We start from the raw sequence: 17,554 nt of genomic DNA on the forward strand, positions 1-17,554 counted from the left end.
AGTTAGAGAGTGGTATATATTCAGGTGATATTTTCTGATATGCAAAACCTATAGTACCTATATGTCAGAGTTGGAAAGAACATTGAGTTTATCCATTCAAACATTCTCATCATGCAGATGGGAAAAAAGGATAACTGACTTGCCCAGAGGCATTTTGACATGTTCACACATGATTAAATATTCCACATTACTCATTTCTCAGCTTAGTAATATGGCTTCTGGTCTCATCACTCAATTGAAGCTCCTATATCCAGTTATTCATAGTGCCTTAATTATCATATATGTTGACCTTTTCTCAGTCTCCACTCTTCTTGAATTTTCTGATGCATATGACATTAGTGACCACTCTTTTCTCTCTAGGCTTTTGGGATGATACTTTTTCCCTGATTCACCGACCGTTCATTCTCTTTGGCTGGTTAATTATCCAAATAACTCTCCATAACTGTGAGTGTATCTTAAGGCTCCAGCTTGAACGTTCTCTTTTCTCTACACACTCTTTTGGAGGCCTCATCAACATTTATGGGTTTAATTATCACCTCTTAGAGAATGACTCATACATCCATATATTCAACTCCTGTCTTTCTCACTTCATGAATTGCCTGTTGGACATTTCAAAGTCAATATCTTCGAGAAATCAACTCAACAAACATGTACAAAATAGAACTCATTTTCTTTCCCAAAGAGTTGTCTCTCCTACTGACCTTCATTCAATTTTGTTGCCAACTCTGCCAGTTCTTTTATCCTCTATTTCACAATCTCTGCATTACCCTCAGCAATTACTCCTCCCTCACCCCACATTTCTATCCACGTTCTCGATTTTGCTACTACTATCTCTTTGTCACTACCATCCAACCTCTTTCTACTCAGACAACTCTTTTAAGGAAAGAGCCATCTGCTTTCTACTTTCACTAGATGACTGATGATTACCACTAACACAGGGCCCTTCTGTAGAAAATGTTTGGCTATTTTGGAATCAGGAAGTCTTTAGTTCAAATTCTAACTCAGACACTTTCCAGCTATGTGACCTTTGACCAATCACTTTCTGACTTCACTTTACTTACTATAAATGGCAATAAATATTACCTTCATTAAAAGGGTACCTCTGAAGGTTCAATTCAATAATAAATGGAAAAGGGCTTTGTGTTTCATAAATGTCATTTATGAAGGTGATGATGTAAATGTCATTGATGATTATGATGATGATGATAAAGAGTAAAGAAAAATAGAAAGTTTCAATAGCTGGCTATCATTTCTCACATACTGATTGTATATGTTTTCAGTCATGGGAATAGATTTCTAGTAAGAAAAAATTGCAATTTTCATTTTTTTATTTCCACAGTGTTTAAAGAATTAATTAATAGGACACAGCAAGAGAAAAATGATGTTCCCCACATCCCCAAAATTGCTGAGAAGAAAAGTAATCACCATTCTATTCCTGATGTTGCTGGATATATGGAAGAGATATTTCCACAAGAGAAAGGAAATAACAAAATTAAAGCAAACCCTGTTTAGGGTGAAAGAAACAGGACAGAACATGATTCAGTATCTTTCCCCCTTAGTTATTCAGATAAATAATAATATTCCATAGGAATTTTCATGGTGATAATATTTTGAATTTTTGAAAAATCTACAACATTTTTGTTACCTGTAAATTCTCTTTGAATATTTCCTACTTTTTGTATTCTTTGCATGGGCTTATTTTTAGTCTTTGAATGTTATCACCTGTTAATTTTTATTTTTATCTCTCTTTCTCATTATTTTTTGAATACTCAGTCTTATTAGTCATGTTTCACAGAGCTGATTTTCCATTTCTAAAAGTGTGTACCACACCAAAACTCTGGAAATATATTTACAGAATTTGAAATATACATTGAAGTGAATAAAATATTGGAAGAATTGCCCAATAATATAACCATATAAATTTTATATTTTCCATTTTCTGATGATGTAATATGGCCATCCAATAGATCTTGGTTCTTTTTAGGTATTCCTTCATCTTATGCCATTTTTGTACATGCTGTTTCTTTGACCTTCTTCAAGGATCCAATAGGAAGTTTCTGTCTAATGTGCTGGTCACCTTCATCTAGGTTTTGTTGGGCTTTTTTAAAACATTCTTTTAGTTCAAAACACTAGAGTTTTTCATCCCTTATTCCTTACTGCATATCAACCTACCTCCTTTTTCTATTTCCTCATTAATAGCCTTTATATTACTTCTTAAATGTAGGTCATAGTAGAAACAAGCTCAAACCTACTTCAGTGCATCATGCATCTGTCCTATAGCTTTGATTCATTAGCATCTGTGATATTCCAAAATCAGTGTTGTTATCATTAGGTGAACATTTTTTTGAAAAAAAATTTTTTTGAAAAAAAAATGTGGTTTTTGTGCTGGAAAACAGGTTGAAGTCATTGAAAGCACAACACGGTTTGGGTGTGTCCAAATTCACTCTTCTGTGCCTTTCAAGGGGTCCCATAAACATTTAAAACTCAACATATCTAAGATAGAATGTACTATCTCCCTCCTTAAATCCATTTTCTCCATTTTTTTTTAATTTTGAAGGTACCTTTTAGTTATCCACATCTTCAGTTTTAATGCCATACTTTTTCACCTCGTTCTTGCTTCCCATACATATTGGATCAATGGCCACTGTATTTCTTTTTCTACTTTCACAGCAACTCTTTTGTGTTTTGCCTTCTTTACTCAGTTTAAATCATGTTTTATTTAGAATATTTACAACAGCCTTCTAATTTGTCTCCCTCCCTCAAGCCTGTTCCCATTTAAAACCATCCTGCCCAAAGCTGCTAAAGTGTATATCACCAATTCATTCTTCACAAAGCTTCCAAATTCTGACTGTGTCACTCCTCCCTTCCCCCAAACGCTTTAGAGGCTCCACATTATACTTCGAGTTTCATATCTAGACCTTTCTTTTTTTTCCCATAGTTTTGAGGATTTAGTATGCAGATGTGCTACACTTAGCCACAAGGAAAACAACCAGTGCGGAATGACAAGAGTCCTATAGCGCACAAACATGAGGCAGGGAGGCAGGATCTGCATTAAAAGATGGTATGTCCTTTTTTGTCCAGGGAGGTGTGTCAAATAGAGTCCTTTATCAGATGGTAAAGCTTGTAGAGTCTTTAGTAGTGTGGATGATGATGTCTATCTCCTGAAGGATTCTGCTGTCCCAAGAATGTCAACAACCAGCATTCCATCTCTGCTCCTGTGGCTGATAGCGGCTGGTTACTTGGACCTTTGCCTCATCTTTCTCCTTTTGCGTTTCAGCCTAAACATTCACTTCTTCCTCCACTTGGCTCTCATGGTGCAAAGGAAGTCGACAAAATGGCACTAAGAAGAAGAGCAATATCTAGACTTTTCTTTGCCATATAAAGTCCTTTTCATCTACCCACTACCTTCTCAAACTTTTTGTCTAACATGTACAACTCCCATCCTTGTGTTCCTTTTTGTTTCAGTCCAATGTTTTCCATGCTCATTTCACTTTAGAATTTGTCTTTTTTCAGCACTCATCTCAAATATCATCTTTCGTAGGAGGTCTTTAACTACCCTAGCTGCTAGAACCATCTTGCATATTACTTAGATGATGAGATGTATGTTGTCTACCTTGGAACTCTTTGAGGATAGAAGCAATTTCTGTCCATTACTTTAGCACAGTGCCTAGCATTTTAGTAACAGCTGCATTAATGCTTTCTGGTTTTTAGATTAATTGATGATGTTCAATATGATCAATGACCACTGTCACTAAATTAATTTAGTTCTAACTGAATGTTTTGGTAGACTGATTTCTTTTTAATCCTAATGCTTATCATTGAGACAACCCTGTAAGGTTCTAGGACTTAATGTTATCAACACTATAGCATCCATGGAGAAAGACATATGTGCGACCTCATCCGAGATGAAGCATTTCTTCCACTTGTACCGTGAATAGGACACAGTTTAGTAGATGTGTACTTTTATAATCTGTTTAATATTAATTATAACGAATACACAACTCTTGCATTTTCTGTGACTTTAAATCATATATCTAACTTTTTAAGATCTAAGAATTTGTAGCATGACATTTTTCAAAGTCTACCTAATCCCATTTAATATTTTCATCAAAATACCCATAACTTATATAGAGAGATATTAGATAGTAAGCTTTTCACACAAATCCTTCAATTAATACCCTATTGCTTGTCCTTTTGTTCTTGTTCATTGGTAAAGGGAGTTCCTGGCCTAGAAATTCTTTCTACTGATCAAAGTTGGTAACTCTGTGCTAACCTCAGAATCTTATTTAGAAACCGAAGGAGGGTAAATTATATATATGTACATATATCTATATCTATCTATCTATCTATATCTATATCTATATCTATATCTATATATCTCTATATCTCTATATCTCTATCTCTATCTCTATCTCTATCTCTATCTCTATATCTATATCTATATATATATCTATATCGATATATATATATATATCTATATATATATATATATATATATATATATATATGTATATTGTGAACACAACTGCTCTGTGCCAGAAGTTACACTTCAGCCCAATTCTTTCTAACAGCAAGGACAGTTCTCTATTCACTAGAACATTTTTCATCTTTTCCCTTCTCATTTTTCCACAGCTGTAGCATCTCGGTACATATTATAATTCTCCTCCTCTTTTGATCTCCTTCCCCCTCCCCTCACCCCTTTAAGTATATAAATTCCTTGGGAGAATGGATTGTTACAGTTTTGTATTTTTGGATCCAGGGCCCTGTTGTCTGTGTAACATGTCTCTCAGAGGGTTCCACTGAAAGTACTTAAGAATCATTAGGGCTTGAAATTATATATGAAAGGTTGGAAATAATATCAAGATACCAAGCATTTCTTGAACATGAATGAGTGTTCATGTTATGTAAATGTTACATAAATGATTATCATATATGCTGTTTTTAGAATGTAACCTTCTGTGAATTTCAATGATTATCAATGCTTTCTACTAAATGTAGCACATTCAGTAATTCTTCTAGACCTTTCTTGAGTCCTCAGAATACATCACATACATTACATATATTTCAATTCACATATAAAAGAAAATTTTAAGACTGATTTTTAAAAATTTTCCTCTTCTTTCTCTGTTTCATTTTCTATCACCATCCCCTAAGTTTACTGGATAGTATGTTAAAACCGAAAAATAAGTTGATTGTTCCATCGTAAAAACAGTAAGGGTTACACATTGATTATTGTTAATTTGTTTTCGGCATAAATTGAATTGTTTTAGTTTAGTCCTGACAAAAATATCCCTTAATACTGCTTTTATAATAAGATGGTCATTTTTCTTTTGCTTGTTATCCCCCTTAGTATCACAATTCCTTTAATTATTACTCCTTTAAAATGATTATTGTTCATCTTTAGTCTGGAATATAGAGTAAAAGTTATATTTACTCTTAAAATCTTTGAAATGTGGGTGATATCGATTCTGGATAAATAAGCATTGTATTTCACAATAAAATTATATTTGTTCTACAAATTTAATATTATATGGAATAAGTCGACTTTTAGTTGTCTGCCCCTATAAAGTGTTAGATTATTTTACAAAATCCCAAGTAACAGAAAGGTCAATAAATATATTGACAAATGTGTGGAAGTTCCTTAGCCTCGATCTATAAAGCATAAGTTTCAGTGCAGAGTTTCCCAGAGTTTCCTATTCAGTGTACTTCTTTCCATCTGTACTGCTAGAGGGAAGAGCAGAACTAGAATACTGCCACTGGAATCCACTTTTCTCTGTTAAGAAGGTTGTGGGGATTGCATTGTATGGGAAACTAGGGGTAGTTGTATGGGTTTGAGACATTGCTATTGTTCTCTTTTTTTTGTCCACTTGGGGTAAATATTCTGGACACTGATAACACAAACTGAATTGGATTTGGAAACTTAAAAATGACAATCTACATATACTGTTACCAAACATTTCAGTATCCTTTGTCATTGATAGATTTCAGTATTTTATAAGGGTCAATATGTATCAGGGCTTAAGTTAGTCCAATAAATATCAAAGGTACATAATGGAATATTTTATTCATGTGTCATTCTTTTGTTTTACTTTTAGGAGTATGTGTAGCGGCAGAAGATTCTGCAGGCTCTGCAGATATTACAGGTAAGAAACTCGATGAAGACACTTTAGCAATGGCATCTTGGCATGCTAGTTCTTATGCATCTCAAGTTTTCCCTCATAAATATAGTGCAAAATCTCATGAAATAATATTTTGTTAATGATTGTCTAATATATTTTCCCCTTGAATTGTTTCCAGAAGAGGAATTGACTTTCGCAGTTTTTGTGGGAGTAAAACACAACTTTTAATGTTATTATTAAAATTTTGAACTAAACATTAAATCTTATATTTATTTATATGCAGGCTAAAGGTTATCTAAAAAGTTCTAATTGTGAGCGTTCATTTCTCAATTGATATAAGAGAATAGCGGCCAAAAATCAGGATATTTTGATACATATTTTTTGTCTATGCTTTCATCATTTATATTATCACACTGAACTAGTGAATAAAGAGATTATTCAGGAGAAATAAGCATTGTATTTCACAATAAAATTATATTTGTTCTGCAAAGTTAATATTATATGGAATAAGTCGACTTTCAGTTGTCTGCCCCTATAATGTGTTAGATTATTTTACAAAATCCCAAGTAACAGAAAGGTCAATAAATATATTGACAAATGTGTGGAAGTTTAAAAACTGCTGAATTTGTACTCTTAACTCATTGGTTGACATTCTTTTGCATTACAAAATTTTTAAATAATTTATTCAGAGATTCTTCATTGTTCAAGTTCATAAATAAGAGTTGATGGTTCCTAATATAAGCTGCATTCAATGGATTGTAAATGGCATTATATCCGTATGTGAACACTTCTGTATCTCATTGTGACTCTTGTTTTAATTAACCTCCCTAGATATTTGTGTAGATCAATTGAAATTTAGCCAACCAACTTTGAATCAAGTTGAAAAATGTGTGCAAAGCACCTTTTATGTAAAATGTGGTACAAATTTCTATTGCACTCCTCCACATCTTGTGAAGCCCAATAATGGCCTGCATTCCTCACAACTCCCCCATTTTCATTTAATTAATTACTTGGTCTTAATACTTTACCAGCAATATCTTCCTCAAATTAATTCAAAAATTCTCATCTTCAGAATAAAAACTGACTTTTTTTTGCCTATCATTTATCTCTTCATTAATTGATCCGTACCCCAGGCCACAAATTTTTGATAGAATTTCGTGCTCTTTATTTATTAACTTCATCATATACTGCAGATATAGGTCTAATTGGATTATACCACTTTGTGCCAATAGTAAGAAAACCAGTAACTGCTTCCACCATGAACCATTGAGCCCATTCATCGAAAGAGGTACTAAAGGGCCTTGTCTGGGTTTGAACTGGCACATGTGCCAACTTTCTGATAGACCATTTAATCTTTCTAAACATTTTCATCTTCAAAATCCCTGTTTTCTCCTGTAATCCAAATTCTGGAGAGCAGACATCCAGTCCTCACCCCATGATATTTCCCATGCCACTAGAGGGAGCCTTCACTGCCTTCCCATGGAAATGGACTAAGGAAAAGTAATATAAGACCTCCACTCCATTATCTCCTTAGTATCCTCTGGGGATTAGGGAAAGAGAACGTGTCCTCAAACTTTTCACTCTCAAACAGCTAAATCCTCATTTTCTGTAAAGTTACTTATTGTTTTTGTTTTCCTTCATTCTGAATTTACTGCTCAGGTAAGAAGGGCTTCATTGTCAGTTCCTTAGCCTCGATCTATAAAGCATATGTTACAGTGCAGAGTTTCCCAGAGTTTCCTTTTCATTGTACTTCTATACATCTGTACTGCTAGAGGGAAGAGCAGAACTAGAATATTGCCATTGGAATCCATTTTTTCTCTGTTAAGACTGTTGTGGGTATTGCATTGTATGGGAAAGGAGGGGTAACTGTATAGGTTTGTGACAGTACTATTGTTCTTTGTTTTTTTTTTTTTATCCACTTGGGGTAAAAGTTCTGGACACTGGTTACACAAACTGAATTGGATTTGGAAACTTAATAATGACAATCTACATATACTGTTACCAAACATTTCAGTATCCTTTGTCATTGATACATTTCAGTATTTTATAAGGGTCAATATGTATACTGGCTTAAGTTAGTCAAATAAATGTGAAAGATAAAAACTGGAAAATTTTATTCGTGTGTCATTCTTTTATTTTCCTTTTAGGGGTATGTGCCGCAGCATAAGCATGTGGGCTTGGGACATATTACTGGTAAGAAACTCATTGAAGACACTTTAGCAATAGCATCTTGGCATGCTAGCCCTTCTGCATCTCCTCAAGGTTTCCCTCACAAATGTAGTGCAAAATCTCATCAAATAATATTTTGTTAATGACCCTCTAATATATTTTCCTCTGAATTCTTTCCAGAAGAGGAATTCACATTCGCAGTTTTTGCGGTTGCTAAACACAACTTTTAATGTTATTATTATTTTCAACTAAACATTAAATCTTGCATTGATTTATATGCAGGTTAAAAGATTATTTAAAAAGTTCTAACTGTGAGCGTTCATTTCTTAATTGATATAAGAGGGAGTCGCGGCTCGCAAGGGAGGGATCCAAGGCAGCATGTTCCGGATGGAGAACCTGGGGCCGAAGCTGGACCAGGAGAAGCTCAAGCACAAGATGCGGGAGGACTTGGTCTCTTTGGTCCACAACTTCCTCCTCTAGGTGGCCCTGCTGTGCGTCACACCCTATATTTTCAGAAGTTGGACAGCATATGAAGATCATGGTAGAGGAGAGATATTGGCATGTGGGAGCATGAACTCCAGAATATAATGATTTCTCTTTTTGTTTGCTAATAAACAGGCACAAAAAGACATCAGAAACTTCTGTTACTGAATACACATGAAAACTCCACTTAATAAGAATGAGATTGACCTTGGTGAAAATGCTAACAACTGAAAGAAATGAAGTGTTTTTTCTCTTTGATATTGTTTAAAAAATGTTAAACTTTTTTGGTCTCATATTGTTGTCAGTATCATTCAACCTTTATAAATTTTGGTTCAGTTGTAAATACTTTTATCAAACTATTATGTAGTGAGTACTCATTGTAAGGGAGTTACCTCTGATTATCTCATTATTTTTGTTGAACCTCCTCTTTGAGGAATATGAATTGTGAAAGATTTTTCTTGTGAATACTTTTGTTGAAGTTAATACATTATGGTAATTAGTACAATACTGTTAGTCTTTATTTTTAATAAATGTGCCATTTAAAAAATTGATATAAGAGACTATCGGCACTGGTAACACAAACTGAATTGGATTTGGAAACCTAAAAGTGAAAATCCCCATGTAATGTTACCAAACCTTTCAGTATCCTTTGTCATTGATACATTTCAGTATTTTATAGGAGTCTTTATGTATGCTGGCTTAAGTTAGTCAAATAAATATCAAAGATAAAAACTGCAATATTTTATTCATGTGTCATTCTTTTCTTTTCCTTTTTGGAGTATGTGCAGCAGCACGAGAGTCTGGATCCTTGGGACATGTTACAGGTAAGAAACTCAATGAAGACACTTTAAGAATGGCATCTTGGCATGCTAGCCCTTCTGCATCTCCTCAAGGTTTCCCTCATAAATGTAGGGCAAAATCTCATGAAATAATATTTTGGCAATGATCCTCTAATATATTTTCCCCTCGAATTACTTCTAGAAGAGAAATTGACATTCGCAGTTTTTGCGGATGCTAAACACAACTTTTACTTTTATTATTATTTTGAACTAAACATTAAATCTTACATTGTTTTTATATGTAAGCTAAAAGATTATCTAAGAAGTTCTAATAGTGAGCGTTCATTTCTCAATTGATATAAGAGAATATAGGCCAAATGTCAGGATATTTTGATACATATTTTTTCTGGATGCTTTCATCAGTTACATTATCACAATAAACTAGTGAACAAATAGTCCATTCTGGAGAAATAGGCATTGTATTTCTCAATAAAATTATATTTGTTGCTACAAAGTTAATATTATATGGAATAAGTTGACTTTTAGTTGTCTGCCCCTATAAAGTGTTAGATTATTTTACAAATTCCCAAATAACAGAAAGGTCAATAAATATATTGACAAATGCGTGCCATTTTAAAAACTGCTGAATGTGTACTCTTAAGTCGTTGGTTGACGTTCTTTTCCGTTACAAGATTCCGTTGTAAATTTCTATTGCACTGTTCCACACCCTGTGAAGCCCAATAATGCCCTGCATTCCTCACAACTCCCCCATTTTCTTTAATTTGCTCTTTAAAAGGCTTTTATTGATCATATACAAAATAAAGAAAACCTTATATATCACAAACATACAATATGTACAGTAATAAATACCCGGGGGGGCCCGGCCCCGTGCCGCCCCGCCTAGACATTAATTTAGCAATAAATACTGAGCTGGGCTGTGGAGGGAGGCACCCTGGGTCGACCCCGGCTGTCCCGGCCTCCCCACCCGTACCCAGGAATCAGTCTTGCTCGCTTCCAGTCTGTACAAAACCCCAAAGCACATCCCGGGTGGCCCGCCTCCCGCCTCGGCCGGCTACAGGCGCGGGGAAGGGGCCGCGGCGCCCAGGGAGCAGCCCTTGTCCCGCCGGGCGGAGCGCTCCGGAGGCTGCTCGGCCCCCACTCCCATTTGGCAAAGGCTTGAGAGGGGACGGGAAGGAGGCTCCCACCGTGGGAAAGGCTTCCCCGAGCACTCGGGACCCCTCGCTCCCTCTCCCACCGTTCCCGGCCGCCCCGACTCGGTCTCCCCGGGGCTGGGCTGGCCGCGGCTGCTGCACAGATGGAGGGGGGACTCAGGGACGGGCAAACACGGACGAGCAGGCCCCGGGCGCGGGCGCGCGAGGGAAGGGCAGGTGGAAGGCTTCTCGGGGGCACGAGCCGCCCCCTCCCCACTCGGGCTCTCCTCTGGGCCCCTCTGCGCCGGGTCTCGGCTGTGGCCTCCAGCCCCGGCTCCCAACCCGCTGGAAACTGCCAGGAAGGGAAGGAGAAGCCATAAACCATCATTCGGCGGCTTCTGGGGAGGAAAGTCCTTAATGTGTCAGTTCCCTCCTGCAAACCACAGTCTAAAAGTAACTGCACAAGTCCCGGGGCGGAAGCCGGGCTGGGCCGAGCCCCGGCCCGGCCGCCCCATGGAGCCCCCCGGCCCCCGGGCCGTCTGGGGCCAACACACTACACAGCGCAGCAATGGGGAAACTTAAGCAAACTACTGACAGACATCCCCGACTCGTGAGTGGGGAGAGTAATAAGAGCTAAACTGAAAAGTAAGGGTCATGACCATACATTTGGAGGTAAGGGAATGGGAAAATCCAAGACTCCAGGAAGCACCACACGTCACACCTACAGGTCACATTTCGACACAAATGACAACACATCCCCTGGAATAGCAGCAGCCCGAGGCCCTTGGAGTGTATCTGTTCTGGAGCCTGGGCCCTTCATTCACGAGGGAACCTATTCTTCATCTCACAGATTAATTCAGAGGCTTGCTTTGAATCCCCTAAAGTGGGCTGCGAAGGGTTTAGAGCAGGGTTAGGACTATTAGAGAAATATACATCATGGCATTAACTTTGCAAGTTTGAGTTTGGAAGAATTGGCCCCGGCAGCAGCCCTTGATTCCTTGTCAGGAAAATTCAAAGAAGAAAGAAAAGGAACACAACACTCTCACAGCAAGAAACTTGAACAAATGAAGACCAGGAAAACACAAAACACCCACACATGGACACAATATCTATTCTAGAGAAACCAAGGTAAAGGACAAGTCGCACCCATGAAAACAGGGTGGTGACCCCTCAGGCCTGGTTGGGATGGGAGTAGACAAACTCCCCTCAATCTGCGGAAAAGGTTTCCCCAAATGTGTCAAAACAAAGGAAGCATGGATATCTTGATATGTCACAACTTCAGAAACGGCAGCACTAGGCAGCAGACAAGGATTCTGGTTTGGGCTTGAGCATGCAGAAGAAACCTCTTCTTCCCTCAATGGGGATTAAAAATCCAGTCTAACAGAGCTCAGTTCCTGGTTCTGCACATATCTTTCTCCCTGCCCCATCAGATTCTTCCTCAGTGCCCAAGCTGAGAGGTCCAGAGAATATTCAGGTACAGACCTACAGCTGAGGATAAAACTGGCAATTGCAATAAAACGGGGGGTGGGGTGGGGAGTCAATCCCTGCCCTGACCCGGCATAATGTAGTGGAAGGAATGCTAGACTTAAAATCAGGAAGACTAGGGGTTAAATCCTGCCCCAGGCACTTACTAGCTGTGTGACCTTGGGCAAGTTATCTAACCTCTGTGGGACTCAAGTTTCCTCATTTGCAAAATGAGGGAGGTTGGATCTGATGACCTCTGAGGTCCTATCCACCTCTAAATCTGGGAGTCTATGCCATTTTCTACCCTTGTCCCTCTGAGTTAGGTCTACTCCTTGAGTCATTCTTTGACCCTGTTGACAGCCAATGTGAGCTGTTCAATAGTTTGGAAGAAAGCAGACCATCACAGGTACACTTAGAAGTTACATGGATCAAAGCTGGTGAATTTTTCCCTAACCCAGCTTATAATGTGCAAGTTTCTGAGTAAACTTAGCCAGGAGGGCTAATTCAACCCTTCCTTCCCTGCAAGGTGCCCTACCTCCATCTCAAAGAAGTCTAGCCACCCCTTTATATAGATATAAAATGTCCTCCCAAGAACCACCTTTCACCCTAAATCTAGTTTAAGTGGCCAACAAAGGCTGGAGGTTTTGCTTTGCACTTTATTCTACTGGTTCTTCCTTTACCTCATTCATTGAAGAGGAACCTAAGGATCTAGATTAATACTCAGTACTAAGTACCTAGTACTCAAACAACCCAATGGAATAAGATGCCAGTATTGCCAGAGTTAGAACTAACTGCCCTGAGCAATCCATAGTTACTGCTTAGACACCCTACCCATACTTGGCTATTTTGAGCATATCACTAACAAGAGCTTGCTGAGCCAAGATATTGGGACAGTTACTTCTGTTGGTGAGGCCAAGGTAGGGTATTTGGCTCAATTCCAAGAGGGAGAATTCTCTGAAAAGCTAAATGGCCAATTTCTGGAAGACACATAGATCAAAGAAGGGAAGGGGAAGGATTCAGGTCAAAAAACTGCCAAGATGTTTGAGCACAGTGGCACAGCTTGAGGCTAATGGATGGAAGGAGGAACTAGACAGAGCTTGAAAGATTGTTTGGCATCAGGTGAGACTTCTCACTGGGCCACCTAAAGAAGGCAGAGATCAGGAAAATATATTTTTCACACATCTCCATACCACAGAATTGGAGGAAATATATACAAATACCACTGATGGTATTTCACTATCACTGATCCTGTTCTGGTATAAATATGGGATAACTTCTTGCCCCAGATTCAAGTTCCGACAGATGTCTGGCCAGAGGGTTTCAGCCTAAAGCTTCATGTTTAGCCCCTTTATCTGAAGTCTAGGAATAAAGTAGTGGCCAGATTGGATACCAATTACAATTTTCATCATGTCAGAGAAATAATGAGGAAGACAACCAGGACAGACAGTTAACCTATACCCCAAACTTATACCTATGGCAACTCCTAGGTCCCTGAAAGTCTACTTCCCCCCCCTCCAAATACAGGGAGGCGAATGTGAAAGCTGAAAGAATGACTGTCTATGCAGACAGCCCCTGAAGTTACCTATTCTGCCATGGGCCTTCATAGGACCAAGGCATAAAGGAAAAAAGCCAAGGTGTCTATTCATGAGTGGTGAGAATGGTCCAGCCCTACATCTCATCAACATGATACATCTCATCCAAAGTCAAAGCCAAATACTTTCCAGCCCTAGAGAGTGTTTATTCTGGCCTTTGGTGTTTTTCCACAGGGGACTTAGGATGGATTGGGAAGGGCAGGAGGCAGAAAGAGGGAAGACTGGGTAAGCACAGGTCCTGCATCCTCCATATAAGTGCTGCATTAGAAGCTCTGGACAGCCTGTGCTAGGAATCCAGAAAAAAGCAAAAGCAGAAACAAATCCAAATACAAACATGGGAAGAACAGACACAAGAGTGACATCCACATGTCAAAGGTCACCAGAAGCACCAGCACGCTACTACCGCACAAGACCTCACCAGGCACGGACGACACCACGACCACCGGCAAAGAGACGGAAGCAGAAAGGGCAAAAGAGTAAGTCACTTTTGGTACAATTGCAAAAGAGATATCAAAGAACATTAGGACTCGCCTTCTGGTCGGTTTTGTGGTTAGGCTTTTTTTTTAAAGTAAGTTTTATAAATAATGTCTGATAACTCTGTGTTTATAAAAACTAAAATAAACTTCAACAGCCACAGAGAATTATTCAAAGAAAGGATTTACAACAAAAGATCCCCCCCCCCCCAAGTTCCTCTCTCTTTTTTAAATTAACAAAGTTTCTAGGTTACTTTTTTTTAACCTGTTCCATTTCTATGGTCAAATATGCCTCCTATTCTGTTTTTTAAAAAGACAGTTTTATAAATACTCTGCAGCTTTTTCTTCTTTAGTCTTTAGACTTATATAATTTAATAGCTTCTTCAAAGGAACTTTTCTTTTTTTTAAAAAAAGGATCATTTTACCACCCAAATAGGTTGTGTAAACAGTGACAGAGGACCCATTGTTAGGACACACTGTACACACCCTTCAAGTCCACTCACAACTAGTGATTTTGGTCATGTTCAGTGCAATGTGTCCGGCACAAAAGCCGTGGCTATTGGCTCCCAGCCACCACATGACACTTCGCCCTCCCCCCAGGACCTCCCATCACCTCCCCCACAACCAGGGAAGCACCACTTTCCTCTCCCAGTCTCACTAGGACATTCTGCACCTTCCCCTTCAGAACAAGGCCCCTCTGTCCCCACGATGCTGAGCTATTCAACTTGAGTTTGTGTATAACAAAGCACTGCAGAGGGAACAGTTCCCAAGGTGGGTCCTAGTTCCTGACACTAGGGGTAGTGAGGACAGCATTCTGAGGTCTGGGAGGCAACCTGGGGCTCAAGAAGGGACAGGTCCCATCCTCTCAAAGCGGAACCTCCCCTCCCCAGAGACAAAGGCATCCGAACACACTCTCTCTATGCCGACAGGAGCACAGAGGTACTCCATGTCCACATGGCCTTGATACCCAAAGGAAGGAAGGGGGCCACCCCATGTCACCGCCGCCCCGACCAATCCCAAGGCACAAGACACATGGCGATAATGATGAAATCAAAGGGGTCTCAGCCCGGGGGAGCACACACACACACACACACACACACACACACACACACACACACGTGTCACACCGACCGGGCGTCCGCTTTCGGCTTCACTATTGTGATGACACTGGTGGCAGCCACTTTGCCAGGGACGAGGGGCCCCATGCTGGCAGTGATGGGGCCTCGGCCTAGGGTCACGGGGCTTTGAGCCACGGTCCTCGCAAAGTTCTGCAGTGCCTCGTACTTGGAGCGAGGGCGTCCAGCTCCGGCTTCATGCTGGCATTCTCAGAGGCTAGCTTCTCCACCTCCTGCTGCAGCTCTGCCTTTTGCTTCTCCAGCTCTTCCTTCTGGGTTACCCTCTTCACTGGGCAGCTAGCAGCGTAAGCTCGGTTTTTAAGTGTGCGCCCACGCTGCTTCAGCTGAATGATCTCCTCCTTTGATAGGCCCCGAAGGTGCTGGTTCAGCTCTCCTACAGACATTGCCACCAGCTCCTCATCTGTCAGGCTGGTGCCATTCTCACCTGGCTCCCCCTTCACCTTCAAGGCCTTATTTCCTTTACTGGGGGTCTTCATAACCTGGGAGCCACAACAGTTGCTCTCACACAGGGGGGCCGAGGCCCAGACTGGGCGGGGGGCAGGGGGGGAGGGAGGGAGGGAGGGAGGACGGGCCCGGGCGGGCGGCCGGAGACTCGGGACCCAGGACAGGACAGTGGGCTGGGCGGAGGCCCGGCGGGGCGGGGCGAAACCTCTTGACCTTGATGGTTCCCAATATAAACTGCATTCATTGCATTGTACATGACACTATCTTTGTATGTGATCACTTCTGAATCTCATTGTGACTCTGGTATTATTTAGCTTCACTATATATTTATTTATTATATGTGAAGAGTTTCTGTGAGACTTGACTTGAGGGTCCTTGTCGAAGCATTTTCACTGAACTTTGAAGAGGAACTTCTCTTGGGACATAACATTCAATTCATTTTCTTCTGATTTCCTGAATTCTGGTTTTCTTAATTTATTTCTAAGTATTTACATAAGTTATACTTGCTTGTAACAGCAACAAAATATTTTAGTCACACTTTTTTCTTCATTTGTGCTGAGTTTTGATTATTTTAGTGAAATTGCACAAATAGTGGAGCATCTCTAGTATTTTGATAATAGTAGACTGCTAACTTTATTGATTCTAGTGTTAAGCTTTAATAAAAAATGACAGAACTTTATAGAAGTTAGACAAATTCAATTGAAAAAAATTACTTGATCAAGTGAGAGGTTTTGCATATTTCCTTCTAGTTGTCAAAATCAGATTTGACCATGGCAGGCAGCTGCACCTTTAATGGTCCTCCTCATTCCTTGCCAGTGAGACCAGCACTAATACCAGTGGCCCTCAAAACTGCAGAATAGGTGGGGTTCACTTGCAAAAGATAATCCATCAGATTTCTGGCAGTACACCCAAAAGACCAGACAGAATCCACAAGGCCACTGAGGAAACTAGAAACAAGTCAGATTATAAAAGCACAACCAGCAAGAGAATAACTTGCCCATTTAGAAGATTTAGGGAAAGCTCCCTAAGCAGGGTGAGACTAGCACTTAATAAGAAAGAGACTTCAGATTCCATTCAAGAGACAGAGAGCTCTGGAAAGGAAAAGGCTATTGGAGAATAAAATTTCATCAGGAATGAAAAAGAAAGAGACAACTTGGACATAGCTAGCCACTGCAGCAGGAACACTCAAAACTGCTTGTATCTACAGCTCCAGCTTAAAAGAAGGAAGACATTCTAAGATGGAATTTTAAAATATTTTATTTCATGTTAGCATTGAATTTGTTTTATTATTTATACAAATGTAAATTCTGAATAGTTTACATTCTTTGTTCATTTACAAAATCTCTTCAAAGAAACTAGTTAAAGTGCATTTGTAAATATTTTACTATTAGTCCGTGTTAGTGTGTAGGTTAGACTTTTTGTAGTAATGAAAAACATCAAATAAAATAAAAAGTTTAAAATGCTGTATACATATCCTTGTTATTAATATTGTGAGATAATATTTATTCTGTCATACATTTTATATTTAAACCTACTGACAGCACTGAATTGGAGTAGGATCAGGGGCGGAGAGTCTACATTACTTAATTTTCAGTGTATCGAGTTCCTTTCATATAGAATGTTTCCAGACTTCATCCATATTGTTGGCAAACATTTTCCACTTTGATTTTTTTAATGTCATATTTCCTTGGGACTAATCAGATGATGATTACTTATTTAAAATTAGCTCTTTTTGCAGCCTGTT

General features: G+C 39.2%; 1 protein-coding gene and 2 pseudogenes across 2 annotated transcripts in view; 2 read left to right on the plus strand and 1 right to left on the minus strand.

Annotated features, from left to right (window-relative positions):
• The window catches only part of LOC141504390 (folliculin-interacting protein 1-like), a 281,771-nt pseudogene that overhangs the window by 124,457 nt on the left and 139,760 nt on the right, over positions 1–17,554 (plus strand).
• LOC141506480 (folliculin-interacting protein 1-like) overlaps positions 1–17,554 on the plus strand; it is a 48,797-nt gene that overhangs the window by 2,722 nt on the left and 28,521 nt on the right. For both annotated transcript variants that reach the window (XR_012473903.1, XM_074213302.1), the window contains exons 3-6: positions 1,340–3,061; positions 6,096–6,143; positions 8,267–8,312; positions 8,629–9,595. Coding sequence is in view for 1 of the 2 variants with exons in the window: in XM_074213302.1 (XP_074069403.1) it covers positions 9,552–9,595 (44 nt within the window). In the remaining variant the exon portion in view is untranslated. The remainder of the gene's footprint in view (positions 1–1,339; positions 3,062–6,095; positions 6,144–8,266; positions 8,313–8,628; positions 9,596–17,554) is intronic.
• On the minus strand, positions 15,332–15,917 carry LOC141506476 (transcription factor MafG pseudogene; annotated as a pseudogene).

This window comes from Macrotis lagotis, chromosome 1 (genome assembly GCF_037893015.1).
Source record: "Macrotis lagotis isolate mMagLag1 chromosome 1, bilby.v1.9.chrom.fasta, whole genome shotgun sequence".
NCBI classification, from domain to species: domain Eukaryota; kingdom Metazoa; phylum Chordata; class Mammalia; order Peramelemorphia; family Peramelidae; genus Macrotis; species Macrotis lagotis.